General features: G+C 42.1%; 2 protein-coding genes across 2 annotated transcripts; one reads left to right on the forward strand and one right to left on the reverse strand.

Annotated features, from left to right (window-relative positions):
- Positions 1–2,531: 2,531 nt before the first annotated feature.
- On the forward strand, positions 2,532–10,850 carry ccn4a (cellular communication network factor 4a). The gene is made up of 5 exons (XM_073463402.1): positions 2,532–2,579; positions 6,625–6,913; positions 8,384–8,638; positions 9,934–10,127; positions 10,224–10,850. The coding sequence occupies exons 1-5, from the start codon at positions 2,532–2,534 to the stop codon at positions 10,521–10,523; spliced, it is 1,086 nt and encodes a 361-aa protein (XP_073319503.1). The 3' UTR covers positions 10,524–10,850.
- Positions 10,851–10,987: 137 nt separating this feature from the next.
- ndrg1a (N-myc downstream regulated 1a) lies at positions 10,988–25,575 on the reverse strand. Its single transcript, XM_073463401.1, has 16 exons — positions 25,428–25,575; positions 21,562–21,633; positions 20,581–20,616; positions 17,362–17,467; positions 17,006–17,126; positions 16,581–16,643; positions 16,419–16,479; positions 15,180–15,266; positions 14,595–14,651; positions 14,397–14,500; positions 14,216–14,272; positions 14,053–14,104; positions 13,829–13,876; positions 13,313–13,348; positions 12,940–12,991; positions 10,988–12,538 (listed from the first exon to the last, which is right to left on the reverse strand). The coding sequence occupies exons 2-16, from the start codon at positions 21,613–21,615 to the stop codon at positions 12,279–12,281; spliced, it is 1,194 nt and encodes a 397-aa protein (XP_073319502.1). The 5' UTR covers positions 21,616–21,633; positions 25,428–25,575; the 3' UTR covers positions 10,988–12,278.
- Positions 25,576–26,129: the final 554 nt, after the last annotated feature.

Raw genomic sequence — 26,129 nt, forward strand, 5'->3', positions numbered from 1 at the left:
AATGAAATGGATTGAAGTGGTAGAAAGAGAGAGCAACAGTGACAGAGGCAGAGAGTGGGCACATTGTGCTGTGGAGAGGTCGGGTCGTCCCGGTCACAGCAGAGAGAGAAGCTCTGCTCAGATCAGCTCTGAGGCTGACAGCTCTCTGACAGCGATAAGAGGGCTGCCTGTAAATAATAGGGGTTCAGACCTGGGGCACCTTGCTCTCTGATAAAGTGCTCATTTCTCATCCATCACTCTTTCCCTCTCACTTTGTTGCCTAACGTGTCTAAATTTTCGCAGAGTTGAGGTTATTTTCTGTGATATTTCCATCAGCAGAGCAGTGACACGAGAGGCTCGGCTTAACTGAAAGAAGAGATATTTTCCATATGGTCGAACAGCAGCGTAAAGTGGAATTCTTTTGGCCTGCGTCCACGCAGAGAATAACAGTCAGATTTCCAGGAAAATGAGAGGAAAGGAAAGTAGCAGACTTTGAGATAGATGACATCATTGATTTAAAGTGAACATCTGTGGGCCAGACACAGTCCCAGCCTTAAAATAGGTAGTGTAGGTAGGAGGTAGGCGACCTGCAGCGTGTATTTATATATTCCTTCTAAAAGCAAATTATCATTTCAACGGTCTGTGTGCAGGTTCAGAGGATTCTTAGAACAGCTGAGTCACCGGAGGCAGTGGGGCCTCAAAGTGTGAAAAGACGAGATTAGTTAAGATGAAGGTGAGAAACGATCAGATTCTGCTGGATGAAACATCAGCGACCCTTTGGGGCTCGATTGGAGAGTCACAATCCTCAACTGACAACACAGCACACAGTCAGCGCAGATGAGCTTCCTGTGTGCTTATTAAATGTGTCTTGTCTGTTTTGAAACTAAACTCATGTGCCGTTATGAGCTGTGTGTTTAAAGAGTTGTCAGCAGGGGGGGAGACGTATACAGATCATTAACTTAAACTGGCAGTAGACACATTTTCCCATGGCCAGAGGCATGTTCTTGGGCCGTCCGTCTCATTCCTGTGTACGCGATCTCAAGAATGCCTCGAGGGAATTTCTTCAAATTTGGCACAAATGTCCACCGGGACTGAAGGAAGAACTGACTAGAATTTGGCGGTCAAAGGTCAAAGGTTAAGGTCACTGTGACCTCACAAAACCCATTTTTTGGGCATTACTCAAAGATTCCTACAAATAATTATGCCAAAATTTGGCACAAATGTCTAATAGCATGAAATGATGAAGTTATGACATTTTATATTGAAGGTCAAAGGTCAACTTCACTGCGTATAATATAATGTTCTGCCCATTGAGGAACAGCAACCTGGAGGCGTACAACCCTGAGGCGATACTTCTGGTTTTGTTTAAATTTATCCTCATGATGTAATTGTTGGTTGCACAGTGTGTTGGCTATAGACTACTGATACCATCTGCTGGTGATTGACTGATTGATTGATTGATTGACTGATTGATTGATTGACTGATTGATCGATTGATAAACCTTGCTTTCACGAAATCCCCCTGGTAGCCTGGCACCATTACTATCTACACTACCACACTTGGAAACGATGGCAGGGTGTATAAGTAGAAATACCACACTATAAAGTATCAAAAGTAAAAGTATTCATACTGCAGAATAATGATCCCTGTGGCAGTTTTACTCACGTATACTGTATAATTATTGCGGATGTATTCATGTGTAGCAGCATTTTACTCCTGTACTTGGTCAGGGCGGAGCTGATTTGAAATAATTAATATACTGTTGGGTAGTTTAATATCCTTCCTGTATAAAACATGATGCTCTGTTATGTTTGATAAGTCCATTATATGTTTTGTACTTTGTAATTGCAGTCTACAAAGTAACAGACACATGTAGTAGACCTGCAGTATTCCCTTCTGATGTAAAGTGCAAAAGTAGAAGATTATGGAAAAGCTCAGTACCTCAAATTTTGAACTAAAGTACAGTACTTGAGTAATTGTACTTAATTACATTCCAGAGCATGTTATTGGTGCTGTACTCAGAGAGGAGAGGAAAACTTCACACTGAGGAGACTGGAGGGAGTTTTTGACACTGAAATCCTGGAAATTCTCTCTGAAAGAAAAGCAGCGAGGAGGAGAAGAGAAATTATTAAAGCAGCCAGCAACAGTTTTCATGCACATGTTTAAGTTTGTCCTTTAATCTTAAATGAAGCAGCAGTGGCTCGAGTGTCAAAGGGACCTGTGGCTGGCCCGGACACGCCCTAACCACCGGGGCTGCCAGCGCTCTGAGGAGGAGGAGGAGGAGGAGGAGGAGGATCGGGTGAAAGTGGAGCGGAGGGAGAGGAAGAAGGAAAAAACCGTCCTCTGGCTGTCAGAAGTATGCGGGGCTCGTCCTTTCAGACCTTACGTCAGCCCGGACTCTTTATCAGGCTGACAGTCCCGGTCCGGACGTACAGACAGGAGGATGACAGCGACGGGACGAGGATGTAGCTCACCTGCGGAGAGCGGCGCGTGGAGCCTGTAGAGAGCGGACTCTTTCTGGATTCAATGCATTTGCTGTCCGTCACCAGTGATGAGTTGGCTCCTGTTGTGGATTCTAACTGCAGCCGGGATTCAACAGGTGGGACGAAGGATAGACTGCAGATATCAACAGGTTTACTGTGCGGCAGGAGCAGTGTGGTCATATTCTCTTAATATGCGACTCTGTGGCTCATTTAACAAAGTGGGTGTTCAGTGTGAAAAGATAGGATGAACTTCCTGTAGGGACTTACAGTACTGATGGCATACTTTATACTTTTTCCATTAAAACGATATGAGATCCGCGCGTTCGGTAATATCGAAAGTACCGAAGCTTTCTGCACAGATATTATATCAATGTGTTGGTGTGTGTCGGGGGACTTTTTCTTCAGCCTACATGGTTTTTGTGTGACTAAGACTTTTTTTTCCCTAAAGAGCAGTGATGGAATGTAACTAAGAATATTTACTCAAGTACTTTATTGAAGTTTTGAGGTACTTTAGGTACTTGCACCTTACTCGAGTATTTCCATTTTCTGCTATTATATACTTCCACGCCACTAAAGTTTGGAGGCAAATACTGTACTCTTTACTCCACTACATTTATGTGGTAACTGTTATGTGTTACTTTGCAGACTGAATGCCACCTCAGAGCCGAAGCAGCACATTTTTCAATTAATTTATTCCATGGGAATATGTATGTTTATATGTATAATGTTCTTTTACTTGCACTTTTGATACTTAAGTAATTTTTAATGCCAGAAAATAACTTAATTAATTTTAATATCAGATACTTTAAGACTTTTACTGAAGTACTATTTGTACGGGTGACTTTTACTTTTACCAAACAAATATTTTAGCACAATATCTTTACCAATATTAAAGACAAAATACTAGAAGGCTATATTTATATATATCCTTCTAGTATTGTGTCTCTAATATTCTTGTATGACTGCCTTAATGTACAGTGTGTTTGTTGTACTTCACTGTAAGTGTTAACAACTTCTAAAAGTTTATATTTTACTTTCCCAACTTTTGGTATAGTGTCTATAGAGTGAGTATATAGCTCGTATCCTGAGGGATTTGGTTTCTCTTGAAAGTGACATACATTCATTTAATGACATTTAAAAAAGTTGACTATACTCCTGCAGGGACTGATGCTTAATGATTCAGAATGGCATCAACATGAACTTGGTTTCATTAGCTCTTTAACTCCTGACAGCACACCGTTCCTCCTGTTAGAGGGTTTCCATTATTACTCATATCTGTAGACGTGGCTACAAAAGATAATTCACTGCTGAATCACTATGGAAAGTTGTCCTGTCATGGGAAAGGGTCAGCTTCACTGACCCGAACACCATTATTCTCTCTAAAGTGTCTGATATCACTGAAGAGGAGTCATTTTTCATTCTTCCTGGGGTTAAACTTGCAGAATGAGATGCTGGCAGCTGCCTCACTGCAGCTTCACTTTCCTTTGTTTGTTGTACTTTAGTGCCACCATGTGGTTATATAGCAAACAGCTCTTTTATTGGCTTCATCAATGGGGTTTTTCTCAGCTGTTATCTATCTACAAGTTTGGATCAGCTTTTGCACATCGGGTGCTTGTGTAAAATAATAAAACAGTGAGTTTTTAGGCCATTAAGCAACTGGAAAAGTAAGTTCATTGCTACTTTGAAAGTATGAACATAACTGTTTAAAGCCATGTTCCCCTCTGAAACGTCTCAACCCTCAGGGTGGAAATTCAAGAAAAACAATACCTGAGAGACAGCTTGTTCATTACCCCCGTGGCCTTTTTGAAAAACAAGTTATTTTTCCAAATGTTTTCCCACTTCCCTGAGGAAGGCTTAGTCCGAGCCTGTGCACAGATCAGAGGTCATCTAATCCTCATGTGACCAGACTGACAGGAGCAAAAAGATCAAACCAGCAGGGGAAGAAGGAGGGTCATCAGTCCTTGTCACTTCTCACAGCAGAGAAAACACCATGTTAATTACCTGGCAATCACCGAAACATGACATCTGATTGAGGTCACGTATGGAAACATGCAGAGACGATTATATTAAAGGGTTGTGTCACAAATATCTAATCTGAAATATATATTGAGAAATGATTTGAGCGTCTTTCTCTGCTTGTAGTTCTCTTAAAAGCCTGTGTCTATGATTAATTTATTGCTCTGTTACTTTGCCCTTTCCTGACTATGATGAAATACTTTTGAAATAAGATCATGCTGTATTTAGTCAGCAAAGATGAACGATTTCAGGATGATAACCGCATTAGTCTTACCCTATGTGTCATGTTTCTCTGTTCCTCTTTCTTTGTTAGGGGGTTGGACAGTTTTTAATTTTTTTAGCTGTTTGTTTTTTTCTCCTTCTCTGTAAATTAGCCTGGTAGCTGTGGGCTAAATTAACTCTTCTGAGGGATGGCTTTGTGGCACGGCCGTGATTAGAGCTCATTTATCTGCATTAGCTTTCAACACCGTGCACAGCAGTTATTAATATGACCGTAATTCCACTGAAGTGCCGAGAACAAGCTCAGGGATATGTGACACAGGGTGCGGCTTGCATAAGATGATTAAGCATGTTTCCTCGCAATTAATTGCAGATTAAGTGTGCCTGCACATGTGTGTGTGTGTGTGGACCAGAAGCTCCTTATTGTAGTGCAGCGTCTTCCTGTTCCAAGCATATGGATGAAATGATGATTTATGAGTATACAGAAAATACTGGACGTCTGCATAGCTTCAGTGCGTCTTAATCATAAAGATCTGTCATGATTTTATCATCACTTCATGTGAGTTGAATGTATATTGACATATTCTGCATTTTTGCTCCATAATTCCATATTATTTTTAAGCAGTGTTGTAACAAGTAAACCAAAAGTCATGTCAAGTAAGGATATCCTGGTAAAATATGACTTTGGTTAAGGTGAAAGTCACCCATGTGAGTAGTACTTGAGTAAAAGTCTGAAAGTATCTGACATGAAATGTACGAAAGTATTGAAAGTAATCATCTTGCAATAAATGTACCTAAAAAGTACAAGTAAATGTAAATTAAACATATATTCACACGTATGTATAAACTGTATACTTGCCAGTGACTTGGCATTGGCGTTATTGACAAATGTAGTGCAGTGGAAGTATACAGTAGCAGAAAATTGAGATACTCAAGTAAAGTAAGTAGGTAAAGTACCTCAAAATTGTACTTAAGTATGGTACTTGAGTAAATGTACTTAGTTACATTCCATCACTGGTTTTAAGGATGTTTCGTTTTGTCTGAGTATCTGTAGCAGACACATCACTCTTCCCCTGAGTGATAATAATCGTCTGCACTTTCTCAGCACACTGTGTTCTCAAAACAAGCACAATTGAATTTGGGCCCTAAACAGTGATATTTGTTGTCAGAAAGTTTCCTCTGTTGAGACTCGTTCATCCACCGTCCAACACTATCCTCCGAGCGCTGAGCTGTTAATGCGGCTCATGTGGCCCGTTTCAGTGAGAACATCTGCTTTTAAGAGCTGCAGAGCTCTTTACTGAGTGATCTTGGCTTCACGGAGCAGCTTGTAAGAGTCAGAACACATTGAGGGGGAGACGGTGATTAAGTTTCATTGGCAGGATTTTTGTAACTGTTCAGCTCAGTTATAAATATGGTGGTGGATCACTTCCAGGGTGTTAAGCACATACAAGATTAGATGTTGTGATTGATATAATGAGATTATCCCCACTGGGTGTTTCATTCATTTTTATAGTCTTGTTTGATTTATTGCACAGCGTGACCAAACGTTTACAGGCTGCCATGTATTTCATCAGCAACATTACCATAGAGGGATGGTTATGAAAGATTTCAAGATTAAGAATATAAAGGATATTGCCTCGCCACAGGGGGTCAAATACCTTTCATGTAATAAAAGATGGCATTTTGATTTTGCACAAACATGCAGAAAGAATGGTTACTGAAGTTTACACTGAAGTATTGTATTTTCAATATAATGAAAGACACTGGACAGCATGAGAAAACTGTTTTTGGAGCATTAAAGCGTGTAAACCTATTGTAGTAGGAATCCAAAATAAATTGGTGAACCTGAAATTGAGCATAGTATGTCAGCTTGAATAAAGTTGTTGTTGAGCCTGTCTTATAATTTGTCCACTCCCTCCCCTCCAGGCCTACTCCCAGAATTCCACTGCCATGCCGCCTGCCACAGCCGTCACATCCCCAGCTGCGGACCTCTACAACCGGACCCAGTACTGCAAGTGGCCCTGCGAGTGTCCCGCGGTCATCCCGAAATGTCCGCCGGGTGTGAGCCTCCTCATGGACGGCTGTGACTGCTGCAAGACCTGCGCCCGGCAGGTGGGCGAGGTGTGCAACGAGGCAGACACCTGCGACTACCACAAGGGACTGTACTGTGACTACAGCTCGGACAAGCCTAGGTACGAAAAAGGAGTGTGTGCATGTAAGTGTCACTCACCGAAACCGACAAAACAAACAGTTCTCACACAGCAGGAAACGTTTCTATTTTTCTGATGTGGGGTTTCAGGCCCACTGTCTGTACAGGATGCAGGTGGCCAGATTGTGTTTGAGTAGAGCAGGTGTTTGCTGTCATATCAACACCGGTTGTCTTGGTAACAACACAGGTGTCACTTGAACAGAATACTGATGCATTTTAATGTGGTCTGCTTGAAACCACAGGCAGCAGCATGCACTCTTGCACTGTCTCTGAGTTGCCTTTGTTATTTCAGTAGTTTTTAGTGGCATGAGGGCTGTCAGCACAGACATATGATGACAACAGTAGAACAAATGTGATTTGGATCAGATTACAAACCACATATGGAAGTGAAGTGTTGACATCAAACCCTGAATTCCTTATGTTTACACATGAGAAACAATGTCGAACTCCTGGACATGCAAAAACAGAGTTTTATTAATCATATTCTATAAAACTTTCTATAAAGCCCGAGTCTGTTACGCGTTATAATGCACCTAAAGTGACGTATAAATGGAGTTATAAGTACTCAAACATATTCATAATGCTTTATAACAATGTTTTACAATTATTGTCATGAAGAAAGAAAGAAGAGTCTTTTTAACAATGATTATATGCCACTTTAGGCACCTTATAACGCATTATAAATGTATTATAATACATTACAAGAAAGTTTAACAAATATTCACTTGTGTCACTTGCCCAAACTTATGCCTAAATCTAATTTAGATGTTCCTTATGTCTTACTTTTCACACTAAAATACATATTTTTGGGACATACATTAACATATAGTTGCAACAAAGGAGACAGAGTTTGTGGTTCAAGTTGTGATAAGGTAAACCTTATTAAATACATTTAAAGTGATAACTTAATAGATCAGGTTTGTTTTTATTTTTTTGTGTTTCATGTTTTATCACTTATGCACCACCATTACACACCTTTGTTATTGTGACTGTTGATGCATGTTTCAAAGGTCTGTCTGACGCTGATATTTAAGATTAAGATGCTTTGTTGTCATTGCATATAAAACAAAATTTGGTTTGGCAGCAAGGGAAGGAAAGGATATATAAACTAGAATGGCACTCTGCAGAATGCACACCTCCGCCAAGGCCCAACAGTCCCCTGTATCTGCATGAAATTGTACTCACTCATAGATACCAGCCGCCTAAATAGAAGGCATAAGTGGCCAAAGTCATTTGCATACATATTGTACAAAAGCTAATGGGAAAAGCTTCACTAACTGATTTGACTGCTATTGTGTGACATCAGCCTGCAACACAAAGTTATTCAACCATATGACAGATTTTTACCTCTTATAATGTTTTCATTCATAATGATTTGGATAATAAATTCAAATATATAAATACAGCTTCCAGGTTTTGTCAGTTTTTCTTGCACGTCTCTATAATATCTGACTGCTTGTCATTCCTCTCTGCCAGATATGGTGGGAACAGGCTGTGAGTACGACGGTGTGATCTACCGCAACGGGCAGAGCTTCAAGCCCAGCTGTAAATACCAGTGTGTGTGCGTGAACGGTGCCATTGGCTGTGTGGCGCTGTGCACGGAGTCCCAGCCTCCGCGGGTGTGGTGCCAGACCCCGCGTCGGGTCAAAGTCCGGGGAGAGTGCTGTGAGAAATGGATCTGTGATGAACCCAAAAGAGGGCGCAAGACGGCGCCGCGACACGCAGTAGAGGGTAGGACACCTTGGATATACAGTACATATACTAGTAGGACACAATATTTTCTACTGCAAACTCTTCTTTGTACAATTCCCAATAGGACACCCAGATCTCCTTCCAGCTCACTGAGATGCATTCCACAGTTGAGTCTGAAAACATCAAAGGGAACGCTTCAAGTATTGTAGGAGAACACTAAAACCAGGGAATGCTTGTGAATAAATTAGGGGTTATTTTTGTAATTACTAGTCTTTTAGGGACTCTTCATTTTTCTCTGCCATTGCTTTATAAACTTAGTTATGTCCCTAATTTGTAGGTTCAGGAAGCTTTTTAGAGGACTCCTGGGAGACAAAGGATATAGCTAATTTTGTTCATGAGTAGATGTATGTGCAGTTGAATGTATTGTACATATTAAAAAAGGTTGTAAGAGGCCAGGGAATGCAAAGTCTGAAAAAAGTCCTCTGTGGCCCATTGATTTCATATGATCTTGGGATGTTTTTGATAATAAAAGTATGAAGTAAGCATGCTAATCACTTAGCCCTGGCTCGTCTACTCTTGTAATTCCACACCAAGCTCCCAGTCTGGACCACTTGCTGCACAGCTAACTGAGCTAACAGCCAACGGCAGCTAAAGTGAGAAGCAATTAGCGTTACTCTGGTGATATGCTGCCCTCTGCTTGTTTTGAGTATGAACCCAGCAGGTGGCCAATTTGTACATATTGCACCTTTAAAACAAAGAAAGACAGAAAATGTATTGTGGATGAATACGATTAGATTTGTAGAAGTAACACAGCAGCAGCTGTGTTTGAAATTGGCAGTGAAGATGCAGGAGGATCATGAGGTTTGGGTGTGTTTGTGTACGTGTGTGTGCAGGGACAGACCGATCCCTCTCTGTGGAAGCCCTCACACTGCTTTTGGGTCACATCCAGTTTCCAGTCATTTAGTGCAGCAGTGCAGCAGAGGGAAGAATGTGAATGAAGACCTATTGTGTTGTGTAAGGGTACTAATCAGATCCAGACTACTGGATTACAAACACAATTTAAAGGACCATTGTGTAGGATTTGGTAGCATCTAGTTGTGATGATAAAATAAAAACGTACCCCTTTTTCTGTACCTGTTTCTCAAAACCTTTTAATCTGTTTGGTGTGTTTGTGTATGTGTGTGTGCAGGGACGGACCAATCCCTTTCTGTGGAAGCCCACAAATATTAAAATTTTAATTTCTTCTCCAAAACTACATAGTGCGCCTTTAAATGTGACATCTGTTGCAGTTCGTGGACGTGATCTTTATACCTCACTTCTCTTCGTTGATCCAGCCGCCCCAGCTGAGACCAGGAGCTGGCACAAGAACTGCATTACCCAGACTACCTCATGGAGCCCCTGCTCAAAGACCTGTGGCCGCGGCCTGTCCCTGAGGATCTCTAACGCCAACGACCAGTGCGAGCTGGTCAAAGAGTCTCGCCTTTGCAACCTGCGGCCCTGTGAGGTGGACATCACCAAACATATCAAGGTAGCACTTCTGTCTCTTAAGCAGCTAAATGATAAAAACTGGATTTTTAAAAAAGGTTCCCGGGCTTGACCTCTTTCTACTCTCTTCCTCCATCAGCCGGGAAAGAAATGTCTAAACATCTACAGAGAAGAGCAGCCCTCAAACCTCACCATCTCCGGCTGCACCAGCAAGAAGCCGTACAGGCCCAAATACTGTGGCGTGTGCACTGACGAGCGCTGCTGCATCCCCTACAAGTCCAAAACCATCGACGTGGAGTTTGAGTGTCCTAACGGGACGGGGTTCACCTGGAAGATGTTGTGGGTGCAGGCCTGCTTCTGCAACCTCAGCTGCAAAAACCCCAACGACATCTTCTCAGAGCTGGAGAGTTACTATGGTTACCCAGAAGTCATGAACTAACAGGTGGCGATCACGTTCTCAGCCTGTCTGTCTTCTGACTTCTTTTTCTTATGCAATGTTCTGTGTTTGTAACGTGTATGATTATATACAAGGGATTTTCTTATGGCATTTTTTCCTATTGGAAAAATCTGTAAATATGAAATGTATATGTGTCTCCAGAATGGATGAGACATGATGTGCCTTCAAGGAATATATGAGGACCTGCTTTTCATCCAGTGTGAAATATTGAAGGCTTAATTTATTTATGTAGCTTTTTGCATTTGTAATAACACATGCGATGTTCTTGAGTTGCATTCAAGAACGGTCAAACCTTGTCTTGTCTTTAAACTCACAAGTCAGCTTAGATTATAAGGCTTAACTGAATATATTTTCCTTTATATTTCATGAAACTTGCTATATTATAAATGGACTGAGATGCCAAAGACAAAGCCTTATACATACAATAACGACAGGATCAGAAAAGATCAGTTACAAGTTTTTTATTGTCATTTTTTTAATAAATACAAACTGTTATGTCATTTTAATGCTTTTCTACAGCATTAGACGGTTGTGCATCGCATCTTTACAAAGCTGTGTATGTGTTCTACAAAGCGAAATGTTGCTGTAGTGCAAGTAAAATACGGGAGTAGAAGGTGTCAGGTAAGTTCTATGGCTATCCTCATGTTAACATGTGGACCTATCACGTCACTCACCCAAAAATCCACAACCACATAGGAGCATCACGTCTAAAAAGTGAACAATTCCATGGCACGTCTTTGTTCCATTGTGCTTGATTGCATAGAAATCATCGTAAAAAAAAGAAAGAAACATTTTTGTCTGAAGCCATGATCCATTAATAAAGCATATGAAGTAAAAGCTTTTGAATTTGTGTTTCAGACTTTGTTTTGATTAATGACAAAGCATACAGTCTCGTTGGAATAGTACTAAAAATGATGATTTAACTCCTGAAAAGATTTAAAGTTCACCAGCGAACGGACTTATAATTGTTCAAATAACAGAGGATGTTTTGAGAAAAAGTCAAGGATAATGGACATTGGCAAGATGAAACAACGTTAATTGCTGTATATACATGATATACTTGAAGTCTGTCCCTTAATTTTCAAAGTTATTTGGCGGTTTGTGAGGCAAACTGCCAGTTTTGTTTATCCAAGTGCCTCCCCGTTCTCTCTCCACATCTACCAATCTGCTCCTACGTACAAACGACAACACTTCAAACATGGAAAATAAAGAATAAATGATCAAACAATTACAGGTGAGAACAGACAACAGTCATTTACAGTCAGGTATATTTCAGAAAGCTGTGTCAATATAGTAAAAATGGATAAAAACAGGATGAGGGAATGCAGAGATGGAAATTAAAACATTTTTTTTATATGTATGAGAGATTATGAGAGATACATGTACAAGCTGGTGTACTCGTAGCCACAGCTTTCTCCGACATTCTCTGCTTCGGTGTCCCCAGTGCTGCGTTGCCCCTGACTACACCTGACCGATGAGCTCAGAGTGACAGAACAGGCTGACCTTTCACTCAAAAGACATCATTATTTCAAATCTGGGCATCTCAGCTGCACCGAATAGTCTGCAGGCAAGAGTCCGTTGTGCGTTTAAACAATTCCAGGTATGCTATCTTTGTCTCCCTCTCCACGTCGGTGTGTATGTGCGTAAGAATGTGTGTCTGTGTGTCAGTCAGAGGCAACGCAGCACAAACCGAAGGGACCTTGAGACATTTCGGGTGTCTGGAGAGCAGAGGTTCACTTAGCAGGACACTTCGGTGGACTTGGGCACGGCTTGGTCCACGTTGCTGTTGGCCGTGCCGTCCATGGAACCGCCTGTGTGGGAGCGCCCGCGCTGGTTCTCGGCCGTGTGGCTGCGGCTGCGGCTGCCCTCGTTGGTGTGCGAGCGGGAGCGGTTCCCCTCGCTGGTGTGGGAACGCGAGCGGTTGCCGTCGAAGGAGGTGACGCTGGAGCCGGAGGCGGTACGGGAGCGGACCAGGCGGGTCATGCTGGCAGAGGGCACTGAGGGGAGAGGAGGAGGAGGAGGATTTAGTAAATGAATGAAGATTATTCTTTACTCCACTACATACACCTGAGAGCTATAGTTACTTGATACCAAAAACTTCTGAACAGAATCTGAACACTTCCACTGCTTCCCTCTCTCTCTGCACTCTGCAGTGCGATAAACATCAGGAGTTGACCCCAGGCTGAGTTCAGGTTACATCCCAATGAGTACATGGGACATTTATTAACCAAAAGCAAAAGGTGAAGAGGAACTGTGAGGCCAAAGATGGTCATCTCACCACAAGGTGGCAGAAAACTCTTTTGGCAGGGTGTTGTCCTGCATGTAATAGTGTGTTGGTAGTGGAAGATTTATCTTCACCAAAGTGACAAATACTGCATTGCATGTCTTGATTACTTACTGTATCCCATGCCCTGAATGAAGTACTTGAAAGCTTCTGTCAGTTTGGCGGGCTGCAGAGAAGAAAACACAAGGAGTGAGATAATTGGTCCTCTTGTCATTAATTACTACACTTGCTTACATAACAGTGACAGCCTCAATCTCTCATCCAGCAGCTCACTGCTCAGGGTCTGAGATATGACAGCTGCTAGGAGCAGGTGGAGGATTACAACCTGACAACTGTGGTTCATGTCTGCCACTTGCTAATGCTCTTAAGTGTAACCTTCTTATATCATCCACCTGACCCTCTGCGCCCGATTATCCAGCCCTGAGCAGCCTGCTCGACAACATGAACCGTGTCTCTGTTTCTGTCACACAAACACAGACGTACACACCTGGTCAACCTGGGGCATGCCTCCGCAGTCGGCCATCTGGAGAGAGGAGGGAAAACACAAAAGAGTCCATTAGCATTTAGCATGTTTGCCGCTTGTACATTCAGCAGCAGACACACGCCATTACCCCCATTACACTCTGCAAGTCCCATTTGAACACACCGAACACCTTGTCCCTGCTACCCTGAACAGTTAACCCCAATAAATGGCACCCATTTTAGCTCCAACAGCCATTCAGTTTCAGTTGTGGATCATAAAAGGTTGCCATAGGCCAACAGAAATAGGTCAACTGCAGCCGATTGCGTCCTCAGAGGAGCCATGCGTATGCACGTCGCCTCTGAGGACGCATTCAGCTGCCCTAACCCATGGTTAATGTGTCACCAGGTAAATGCTGAGCCAGTGGAATCTTATCAGCAGATGGGTTTCCATCGAGGCTATTATAATCCAAACGAGGATATGAGAGAGGCGGGGGAGGGAGGGAGGGAGGGAGGGAGGGAGGGAGGAGAAGCAGGCCTTTACCTTGAGCAGGGTAGTCTTTGTTGGGTCCAGCTTGGTGTTGCACTCAACCTGTGGGTACAGATAGAACTATTCAGTAAAGCAGTGGTCATATTGCTTTATGCTATAAAATAATGATTTCATGTCTTACTTATGATCGCTGGCAATTGCTTATAATTGAAGTGAACAGAAAACATGTCCAGCACAAGTTAGCTGGGTTAAAATCAGTGGTGAGGCTATCAACTCACCACAGCCTCCACAGCAGGAGAGCTGTCGCCAACCACCAGCAGAGAAGGGCACCTGGATACAGGAAATATGTTCAATTACAAATCAGCGTTATACTTCCTATAATGTTGTGATCAAAGATAAGATATTCAGCAGGTGATGTCTGACTGGTACTCATTGACTCACTTGAGGGTTCTGACGTTGCTTCCAGGGACCGGCCTCTCAATCTCCAGATCCCTCCGACTGTAGAGAGAGACACACGTTATAAAAAAATCTTCAACAAAGTCCAATTTTTGTCAATCAAAAGTTACTCCACAGTTACCCACTCCACCACTTGTGAGACTGACTTTGATGCGTTTCTCTTTACCTTTCGTAGGACTTGACAAAGAGCTGCAGGTTGAACTGGTTCATGTCGTTGAGGATGTGGTGGCGGTATGTTCCGATCAGGTCCTGGTTGTGGTGGATCTCCTCCTGCGGTGACCAAACATAAAATCTGTTTTCAACTGAACCAGTGGGGGGAGATTTAGGTTAAAAAAATCTTGAGAACCCCAAATAGAATCCGTACCTTTCCGAAGAGGTGGCTGATGATCATGTCAGGCAGGGCGTGAGTCCAACCGCTGATCTGAAATTGGACACAGGAACAACATTTAGCCTGAATGCAGCGTCCAACTTTTTTTGTAAAGTCTCAGTTTCTAGTTTGCTTCTGATGATGTTTAAGACAATCATTTAAAAGGTACTAGATGTCTGTGTGTTTCAGCCACAAGCATGGCTCTTACAGCTTTTTAAAAGTAAAATTCAGGCATGTTTTAAGCACTTTCAAGGTGCCTAAACCAAAAATCTCCAGAAACTTGAAAAAGATGATTTACAGCTCCAACTCCTTTATACCCACAGCAATCAATGTACATGTTTCACCAGCTGTTCACATTAAGTTTGATTATGGCGGGGTGGTTTCTTTTAAACATTAAAAAGTCATTGGTTTACATGACTGATTGTGTAGATGAAGCGTCAGCTCATGTCATAAATAAAGCATTTTTCAAGGAATATATTTGAATTCAAGCGCATTCCTCGCCTCGAAAACATAACAGATTAAATTGAGCATTTTCCAGTCTTTCAAGGCTTTGTACAAACCCTTTATTAATGTGTGTGTTACCTTGTGTGCAGCCCAGTCCATCCATCCCTCAGCGCACGGGTTGATGTTGAGGATCATCAGTCCCTCCATCATGTTGGGGTAGTCCAGCTAAAACACAAACATGAAAAGCGTGATTTATTAACACACAATGCTGCACTTAGCTACATTCATGTGCAAAACATAGATTCATGCGACTAATGTTTTTTATGAATCTTGATGTGGAAGTCAAATAAGACCTGTTTTGCTACATTAATTTTCATGATTTTATAACTGCATTTCTGTTTCATTATAATTTGGTGGCATATTAATTGGTGGAACAAGTATTCAGATCCTTTACTTAAGTAAAAGTACCAGTATAGGGATGTAAAAATACTATATTACAAGTAAAAGTCCTGCATGAAAAATCCTCATTAAGTTAAATGAGGACTGATAAAGTAATACATATGACATCATTAGGTTATTAATGGTGAGGCATCAGTGTCTAAGCCGCATGTTTCTCTTCAGCTGCTGCAGGTGGAGCTAGTGTGAACTACTTTATATACAGTCTGATATACAGAGACACCAGATATATCTGAGGAGTATTACTACTTTTATCTTATATTCTGCACTATGCAGCTCAGGTAGATGCTTCACTGTTTCATTGTTTTGTACAATAACAACAACAAAAAACAAACTTTAATCTCTAATCTATCTAGAACCTTGAAATAAGACCATGAGGCCAGTCTAGAGGGAAAAGCTGACTACACTGTGCTTTTTGTAAGATGTCAGAAGCCAAAAGCTAGAAATCAATGTCTTAGTCTTTCACAATGTCTTGTATTTTAAATGCTTGTTATATTATCCATTGTGTGAATTCTTGATCGTACCAGTAACTAGTAACGAAAGTGCTTAAATAAATGTAATGGAGTAGAGAGTACAATATGTCCCTCTAAAATGTAAAATGGAAGTACACAAGTAAACTTCAAGCACCCCCAAATTTCTACTTAAGTGCACCGATGCACACTTGATTAAGTTGCAGCAAGGAGTTAATAGTTGTATCTCTGTCAGCCATGTGTCAACAGAGCGAGACTTCCTACTGAGCACAGTGTTAGTGTTGAGCTGATCTGGAACATTCCTGAGGCTTTTATGGCTCAGCAGGCTCAAGCTATAAGCAGCATTATATTGCCAAAATCAGCAAAAAGGAGAAACACATTAGCAGGCGCTGCTAATCCCAAAATGATTAAACTCATAATTGTTAAGCCTGATGGAGAGGGGGAAACTTACAGCGAATCTGGTCAGGATGTAGGACCCGGCTCCAATGCCCATTCCAATAACACTCTTCAGCCTGAGGTCAAACATACATGGGTACTGTTAGAACAACAGGTTAGAGGAAACTCTTGAAATAGAGTGTGAACAGTGAGGGTGAAACACTGCAGCTCAACTTACCCAAAGTGCTTCAGCACCAGTGGGAGTGTCTCAGAGAGCTGGTCCATTGAAGGGTACTCATATCTGGAAAAACAAAGAACTCATTGTGTTAGCAATATAATAATAACCACTATCTAATCACAGGTGTATATTGTTCTGTTGTGTTGATATCTGCCTGTAATAGCCATCTGTGTTTAACTATCTGTTTCCATGTTCAGTTCAGGTAGCGTTAACATGAGGCAAAGTCCCACCATCAAAGCGGAGATTAGGCTGACCGAGATAAACACCTGTCCCAACAACACTCCTGTCAAATTAGGTCGTCTTAAGTACATCCGCAGTGATCTACCTGTCGCGTCAAAGGTCACAGACTGCTTGACATACATTAAAGGTGTGTGACCCGTGTGTGTGTTTGTGACTGTTGGTGTTTGTGCGTCTGTCTGGCTCACCCAGTGGAAAAGGTGTTAGCTCCCTCATGCTGCCCGGGGGCGTCGACGTGACACACAGCAAAGTGCTGCATGATCTCTGCCATGTCCTCGTGGTTGAAGAGCATGTCCCAGCAGGTTTTGTCTGGGGGAAAAAAGGGAGGCGGAGGTGGATAAGCGATCGTTGGCTGATAATAAGGATAAACCTCAAGTAACCTGCAGGTGCTGCGCCTCATCGACTTGCATGATTTGAGTTTAGATACTGTAATGTAACAATTAGCTTCTTATCCAACATGAGACGGTAATTTAAAACACCTCAGGCTTTAGGCACAAGAGCAAATGTTTCACCTAGGTAGGGCTATATAAGGAACCAGACTTACGGTTCAGTCCGATGTCATGCATGGTGAGGATGCATGGTCTGTCGGCCTTGGGAACCCCCTTCATTGTACAGTGGATTCTTCCATGAGGAGTCTCCACGTCATGCTCCTGCAGGTACAAAAATGACCAAAACTTAGCATAAAATGGATAAAAGTGGATAAAAAACAGTAAGAGCTAGAAATAATTATAGTGATATGATTATATGATTATATATTGTCCTAGATTTTGGATATCGTCATATATCGTTGTCTTTTCCTGATTTTAAAGGCTGCATTACAGTCAAGTGATGTCATTTTCTGAACTTACCAGACTGCTCTACTTGTTCTAACACTTGTCTTTACCCAATTAGTCAGTATATCCACATAACTGGAGAATATTGAACAAAAATCTCCTGTTAATATTCTGTGAAAGTACCAATGGTCATCCTTAAAATACGGTTGCAATGTCAACATCAAGGTATTCGGTCAAAAATAACCCGGTATCTGATTTTGTAAAGCAGTCCCAGAATTTATGAAGTGCTTTCGGTATCATGAAAAAAATATTACAATATTATCTTAAAGACATGAAAATAATTCAACAACATTCAGAGTAAGTATATCACGGAGTTCGGCTTTCTGTTCCAATATGTAACAAAAATGTTGCACCGCAGCCAAAACCGTCACAATAAACCACACAGGACCTTCGTTTTGCAATGATGCTTTTGCAACATTTTTCATTATTGCTTCATCCAGCCATCAAAAACTTAAGCTTTTTTTCTTTTTCAGTTCCTCTCCAACCAAACTAAAAAACACAACCAAACCATTTTAAAGATTGTCCAATTATTCAAATCCAAGCCATTTCCTTCAATAAGCCACAAGACAAAAACACAACAATTATTTTCTATCCAGTGCTCCGACAGCAGGCAGCATAATCCAACAAATCCACGGCTCGGCATAAACATTTCAATATTAGTCTACTCACGCTGACTTCAATCTCAGCAACAATCATTTCCACATCAGAATCCTCCAGGACCATGTTTGCAGGAGAGGAGTTCAACGCCGCTCGCTACTGAAAAAGGGTCGTCGCAGAGGCTCCCTGAGCTATAGATCCAATTGTTGGTAAGCCTCCGAAGTTGTTTAGCCCCGCTCTGTGAGCTGCGTTTTTATACCCCCACTGCTTACCAGTTGGACTAAGCTCCTTGCCTCCCATGGTGCCTGCAGGCTGGTCAAAACAAGCTAACTCTAGATGAAGAGATCCCTAAATTGGATCAGCCAGCATCTGAGGGAGGGGGAATTGGCTACTGTGTTGACATGATGAGTAAGGATGGGTGAGTGTGATCAATGGGAAGACATGCTGAATGAATGAGGAAGAGGAAAACTGCAGTCATTATTCAGCTATATTTCAGGGAAACTTTTTCAAATGAATGGCTGGAATTAAAATCTTGAAATTCAGCACAGCAGAAAACATTATCTCGGGGCTACAAAGAGCTAAACAAAGACTTTTGATGACTGTCATAAACATCTCCTGAAAATCCTCCACAAACAGTAACCTGAGGCAATACAGAAAGTGTTTTTCAAAATAAAAGCTTAAACTCTAAATGATGTTCATTCTTAAGTTTTTTTAATTATATATTATTTTAACGCAATTACAATGATTGCCCCAGATTACGCGTTGTCCTAAAAGTTGCTTTTGAAGAACTTTATTCCAAAACAAGACACAACTTCCTGTCTAAATCATTTTGCTCCGTTGGAAATATACTTGTGAATGTAGTACACAGTACACAGCCTTAATTTAATGTATTTCACTCAGATAACATTTTATTAACCTGTGTGCAGACTGGATCAAAAAAATAAATCACACCAATCTGCCCCACAGTGACCTGACCTGCAGGCCTAACGTACTGTACAGGACAACCTGTTGGAAAAACTAGCGCTAACAGCATGTGATCTGCTCTGCAGGAACATCCAGGGAGGCGTATATAGCCTATTTACTAGACACAATGTGCACGTAAACATCTCAGGATACACCTGGCTCCACCTACCCTCCACCTCTACGGGACACACTCTCAAGCACGTAAGCTACACAGGCGACATAATCCTGTAGCGTGTCTAAGAGCACGCTTGCATTTGTGAACGCGTGTATATGCATGAAGAAAAACGCATTTGTGCATTTACTATATGTGTCTGATGTAAACATGCAGTAGTGTCACCCTCAACTTCTTGTTAGCAGCTTAGCTTAGCTGCCACAGAGACATCAAAGACGTGCCCCGGATACTTAAGTGTGACACCAAAGTAAGTCAGGAGAGCTTTAAGAGCAAATTAGCTCTTTGATGGGACTAAAAGTGCTCGTTGGAAGATCTCTGCCCAGTGACCAGATGACCTACAACCTCACACACTCTGACATCGCAGATTGAAACCCTTACGCTTGAGGTTTGTGCAGCTCTCAAAGAGTAAAATTCAAGCAATTTTGAATCACTTTCAAGGTAACTAAGCCAAAAAAGTTTAGACTCTTGAAGGCTTCATCATCACATATAACAAGTCCCTATCTACATCAGTTGTGTAGCAGAATGCTGCAATACTGTTTTGCCGTGAAACTCTAGAAACATTTTGTGGACCACGAAAATTCACCCGACTTTCCATCGGCATGTGGTTGAGAAGATAATGGTGTCATTTTCATTTTTGGGTGAATTTTTTCGAAAATGTATTTTTCAAACTTTCAGGACTTTCCACAAACCCAATACATTTTTGAGGATGACAGAATGTGTTGTACTGACACTGGTCTGAGCGCTGTCCAGGGTGCTGAGAAACCCCCAGACTCTGCAGCACCCACATACTAACCAAACTGTGTGTGCGAGTGTCAACGTGCTGGAGAAGAAAGTGAAAAAGTTGATGCACTGTAGCTGTGTTATCTTACAAATCCAGACCAAACTGTATTTCATCACTTTCAGCAGCTGACTGAATTAGCGGAGGCCCAATTAGATTTCAGTCCTAATGAAATCACAGCGGATGAAGGGTCATCACCAAGATGAACGAGGCGCTGCCACAGCTATGTTGAGCAGAGGCTGAGGGTTTCTATTTATCAACCACTAGATGGTACCAGAAAAGCTCAAGTAATAAAATACAGAATAAAACCAGGGTTGTACACAACCAGTGACTGGCATCACCTGTCAACGTCAGCTTCAAATATTAAAACTGGGTTTACAACAGGTGGGAACAATAAATGTTGGATCTTGACAAACATACCTTGATAACGAGCTGCTGTACAGCCTCTCTCAGGCCCTGCAAGGAAAGAACAACAGAGTGATGAAAGTATAAAACTAATGCAATTACAGTGTGGCGTGCTATAATCTAATATCCTGAGGGCGTCATCCTGTCACTGAATGTATCGTCACATCCATATGACTTCCATCATGTAATTTCAACTGCACTACTTTGAAGTGGTGGACGAATGATTCATGATTGATCTGTTCTTTGTAGAACTCACTGTTGGGAGTGATGGGTAGAAATTAGGTCAGTAAACTTTCTCTGCAACTAACTTCACAGAAACTTCCATCCCATCCCAGGTCTGTAACAATTTGTCAGATGTAATGTAGGTGCTATAAGGAAAACTCATTACGTCTAAAAAATGTATGTGTTGAAAACTTACATAGTGCAGGAACAACTGATAGGGGGGCGAAGTGGCTGAGACAGAGACACCATTCACCCTATTACAAGACTCTGTACCATCAAAATGATTTTGAAGCTGTTATTTCAAGGTGAAAAGTTACATAATGTTGCTTTAAGATGTACTTATTGTAAGTCACTTTGGATAAAAGTGACGGCTAAAGAAAAGTAATGATATATCTACCCTGTAGCTGATATGGATAAGACTGGAAACCTTTTTTTTCACTTTTGACAAGTATGTTATGCGCTCATGCCCATTTTTTAGCCTTTTTATTAGTTAGTATGATATTTAATATGATTAATCTAATGTTGTATTTTCCTTCGAAAACACAATTTCACTTTTGTTCGACTATATTTAATCACCAGAATCCTCAAAATATGCTTTATAATACTTAATGGGTCACAGTAGGGGCCATTTGTGTGTATTTACTGAACAACAAAAGGAACTTGTCGGCTGTAAATCATCCAAACCTGAGCAGATACAATGCTCGATCAGGTCACAACACATCTCTGAGACGCCTTTTCAAACACTATTTGACTTGGCTCGGTTCAGATACATACCGGCAGTTCCCTGTCAACAAGCAGGGGTTTGGCGACAACCTGGATGTCGTCCATTTCGAAAAGCTGCAGAGCCTGACGTGGGAGAGAGCAGAGTTAGTGAGGGACTGGTTCAACCTGTGTTCCACAACTTTAGCCTGATTTTTGGATAATGCGTGGGGAAAAAGGTTTTGTTGGCCTTCCTTAATTCTACAAAATACTTGAGGACATTCTTTTCAATATAGTCAGATGTTTCACTAGATCTCAAACCTCTTTAAAAAAGGTGCGGCAAAGGTTGTCGGGCTTTAGGAGGCTGACTTTCCCCACAATAGAATGAACAGGTTGTTTGAACATTGGGGTGGGCGTGTTTCTTATTCACACAAAGCTCATAAAGAGACCTGAACCAGATACCTGATCACACTCACGTACACACACACACACACACAGGTGTACAGAAACCAGGAGCATGCAGAGGCTGGCGCCGCGATCTGTGCTAACATGCGTACCGCATAACGGGCCACACCTTGAGACACAGAAGGACTAAAGTCTCATAGACAACCTGAGCTAACTCGCAGGAGAGAAAACTGAAGCAGCCCCTCCCTGATGATGAACACAAATCCAAACTTGATAAATGCAAGATGAAAAAATAGCACACTTGATAATGCTGCATGAAACATCACACATTGGTAATACATCTTTATCCAGCCTTTAATTTTTAAGTACACTGACATTCTGTTCAGTGAGAATGACTGGAGAGGAAGACGCGAGGGATAGACGAACAGAAAGAGAGTGAGAAAGCCAGGCGTGGATGATGATGATGCTGCGTTGGAGGAGAGCGGGCAGGCTGCGGCTCTGCATGCAAATCAAATTAGCCAGTTAAGAGGGCTCTTTGTCCGCTGGCACCGGTGTCTCCTGAGAGCCAGGACCCTGCTGAAGGGGGCCTTCACTGACGCCCCACACACAAACACACACAGGAAGCAACGGACACCCTGGTTCCCATCAACACACCCCAGCCTCTTTTCACCCCTCTGCTGGCTCTGTCAACTTTTCTCTGTTTGTCTTGCCTTTTCTGCTTGGTTGCAGTCGCTATGTTTGCTCTTTCCAGACTCCTTCCATCTGTTTTGTGCTCTCTGTCTTTCTTTGCTCACAGAACACTTATCAACATCAACCTACAGGGTTTGCAGTGTGGCCAACAGATCGAGGTGGTGTCTTTAGAGGAAGTGATTCATCACATTTCAAATGTGGAGATGACGGTTGTCCGGCAGAATACGCCCTGGACATACACAAACAGACACACACATGCTCCTCTGTCTGGGAGAACAGAGACCGGAGCCAGCCGGATCTCACAATAGCAGAGAGGAAGAGGAGTATCAAACAACAGGTTCATTTTTCTGCTGAGGCCTTCAAAAACATGGCCGCCATCACACTGCAGGAGCTTTGTTGGAGAGGACAAGAAATCGGCCCCCGTCGAGATTCCACAGCCATGAGACTAGAGAGAGCGAGAGAGAGAGAGGGCAACAACACAACCCGGGGTGTTTCAGATCGGAAAAAAGGGGGAAAATTGCTTCACGCTTCAACACGAGGGGGGGAATCCTCTAAGCCTATTTTCAAGTCTATTTGCAAACACGGCTACGTAAAACCAGCCCAGAGAGCTCATTAACAAACAAACAGAGTGCAGACTTCCTCTGTACTTGGCCGCCATCACCACCTGTTAGCAGGCTGGCAGCACAGAGAGGGAGAGCCTGGCTGGACAGCAGGCTGAGGCAACTAGGTCACCTGCTGTTTACACCAGCGGTGCGCCTCCAACTGTTCACCTCGCCGAGCTAATGTTTCACCTGGCCGAGAGGGAGGAGGGCGGGGCTGTTAGTTTAACCCCACGGGACCCTCATGCAGACCTTTCTTATGTAACGTCTAATACATTTTATTGATGTGGAGCTGCGTATGTAAAATATCCGAATGGAAAGAGTTTTATGTTGTTTCTCAGATTGTAAGTGAGCTGTCAAACAATACATTAAAAGGGAAGTGGTGTTTTTGCAGCGCAGCTTTTTCTCACAGGGATTTTATGTTGCCGCTGCAGCGGGGGGCTTTCTTTAAACTGGCCTGGCTCCAAACTGGGTTAGTGTCATAGACAACAGTCAAACATTGTCTTTAACTAAGTCAAACCAGTTCCTACATGCCTATTCTCTATCGAAACTTGTGTGTGTGCTCTTTTTTCCTTTTTTTTTTTTTTTTCTTTAGAAAAGGCTGTAGGGGAAGAAAACAAACTATTCAGTGAAGCAGCTTGGGTCTGGCAGAAGTGAGACTGTATTATGCAATCATTGACAGGAAACGGGGGAGGATATAGGCTCGGGATGATCTGAAATGTGTGGCCCAAATCATCTGCAGAACAAAGAGCAGAAACTCGGTTTCACTATTTCTGAAAAAATACAAACTCAAAGTCTCGTGACAGCATGGGCTGTGGTGAGGTCTTTTACTACTCTGCTCTTATTATCTTAATGAAGCTTTGTCAGTAATCACAACTCTCATGTTTAGGGTTTCATGTGTTGATTCCTGGAAAGCTGACTTTGTGAAAATCCGGTGTTTCCTCTTGAAAGCGAGATGATGTGTCCTGAGCTCTGGAGGGAAAACAACAACAGCACTGATGCAGGCCTGCAGCACGTAACACATTAGTGCTTGTTTTCCACAGCAAATCCACAGATACGACACACTACTCTAAGCCAGGACATCCAAGTTACAAAACAGCATGAGCTCAAACTCTTTCTCTGCTCGTCGAGAGAGAGAGAGAGAGATAAACATATGTACTGATTAGATTTGGACAGCGAGGTCTCAATTTTAAGGGAGCCAGAATCAAGGCCAGGCCATCCTTTCCTACGATAGTTTTAAATCCACGAGCAAGCGGTATCCATCTGCAGAAACAATGATTGCTTCCCTAATCTTTGGGAACTCGCTTAATCTGTCAAATCCCTGGTTCTGAAATATCAGCACAGCAGAAGCAGCAGCAGAAGCAGCAGCAGGCCTGCTGGACTAAGCTGACACAGACCTACATTTCGTGATTGTGATATGAAAATGTGGGGTGTCTCCGTGGCTACAGTAAGTGCAGGTCCGAGTGGTTTGAGAGGGGGAAACACCACCGTTGTTGTCAACACACCTCCTGAGCTCAGGATCATAGTTTTGGATTGAAAGCAGGAGTTTGCCACATTAGAATTAAAAGGTCAGGATGCAGTTTTATTTTGATAGCAGCCAACAGGATGATAGGTTGTGTTTTTGGCAGACTGACGTTAATTCCTTGAGTCTATAAACAACAATTTTTCATATTTTAATTGAGCCAGATTCAAGCACTTTACCCTCCCCTTCCCCCACCATGTTTTTGTTTGTTTTCTTAATATCAAGGCTAAAAAAAAAAAAAAAAAAAGCTAAGAGGATTTGTCACACTGGCTGTTGCTCTCATGGTGTTTACAGTATTTTTTTCATAAAAGCTTCCGTACTTGTGTGGTGCCGAGTGTGCCTCCAGTGTCACGTGTGAAAAGCATGTTGATCTATGATCTACACTACCTGTTTACATGCCACACAGAGGAGTGTCCCATCTCACCATCACAATGCAAACATCATTTTTTAGACATGTAAATAAAACAGATGGAGAACAATGCATGTAGCTGTTATAGACACATAATGTATGTGAAATGTGTCGATCTGTGCGCTTAAATGTCTCAGAGATGTAAAAAGTTGCATTTAAGTTATTAGTATTTTGAGTTGTTCTGCCAAACAGGAATAACAACGTGCTCAGACATGCTGCGGAAAAAGAAAAAGAAAGAAAAAACCTGCACAGAAGTATTTCCTTATAAAACAATGCAAACAATAAAGTAACTTTGTTATTTGAAGCGGACACCTACCTGTCGGTTTAACGAGTGATTGTCCTGAGTTGAACACTCCCCCACACAAAAACTCCACACAAAACTAAAAACGTGGATCTTTTTTTCTGGTCAAACAGCGCAAAAGTCTCGCAGTGACAGACGTGTTGCTTTGTTTATAACGTGCAGCGCAACAAGGCGGATGTATGAGGGAATGTTATAAAGCCTTCGGGGTGTGCAGCCCGGCCCACTTTCCCCCGCTGCTCTCTCTATTGGGCAACAGCAGCTGTGGGATTGATAACCAAGTCTTTCCAGCGGTTGCATGATGAGGAAGCTGCTGACAGAGACTCGTGGATGAAACTCAGCCCATACATTGCCTCAGTGTTACCAAACTGCCTTTGGATTAATAGGGACTTCCATGGCTTTTGACTCACTTCTGCTTCTCTGTTTTCTCAGTGATATTTACTATGGGGTGTGGTTGCTTGATTTTCCCACATGAGTGCTGATGTAACAGTTTAGCTGTAAGTATCAAGTGTCATTATTCTGATACTCCCCCCTTGTCCCTGGGCCACCGTCACACCTTCTGATGTGACACATCTGGTAGTTTACTCTCATGGTCAGGTGGTTATTACACAGTGTTGTGTGAAAGTCACCCATGTGAGTAGTACTTGAGTAAAAGTACTCACTTACTTTAAGTACCTGATATTAACTGTACTTAAAGGTGCAAAATGTAAGAATTTTAGT

Source organism: Pagrus major, chromosome 3, assembly GCF_040436345.1.
Source record: "Pagrus major chromosome 3, Pma_NU_1.0".
NCBI classification, from domain to species: Eukaryota; Metazoa; Chordata; class Actinopteri; order Spariformes; family Sparidae; genus Pagrus; species Pagrus major.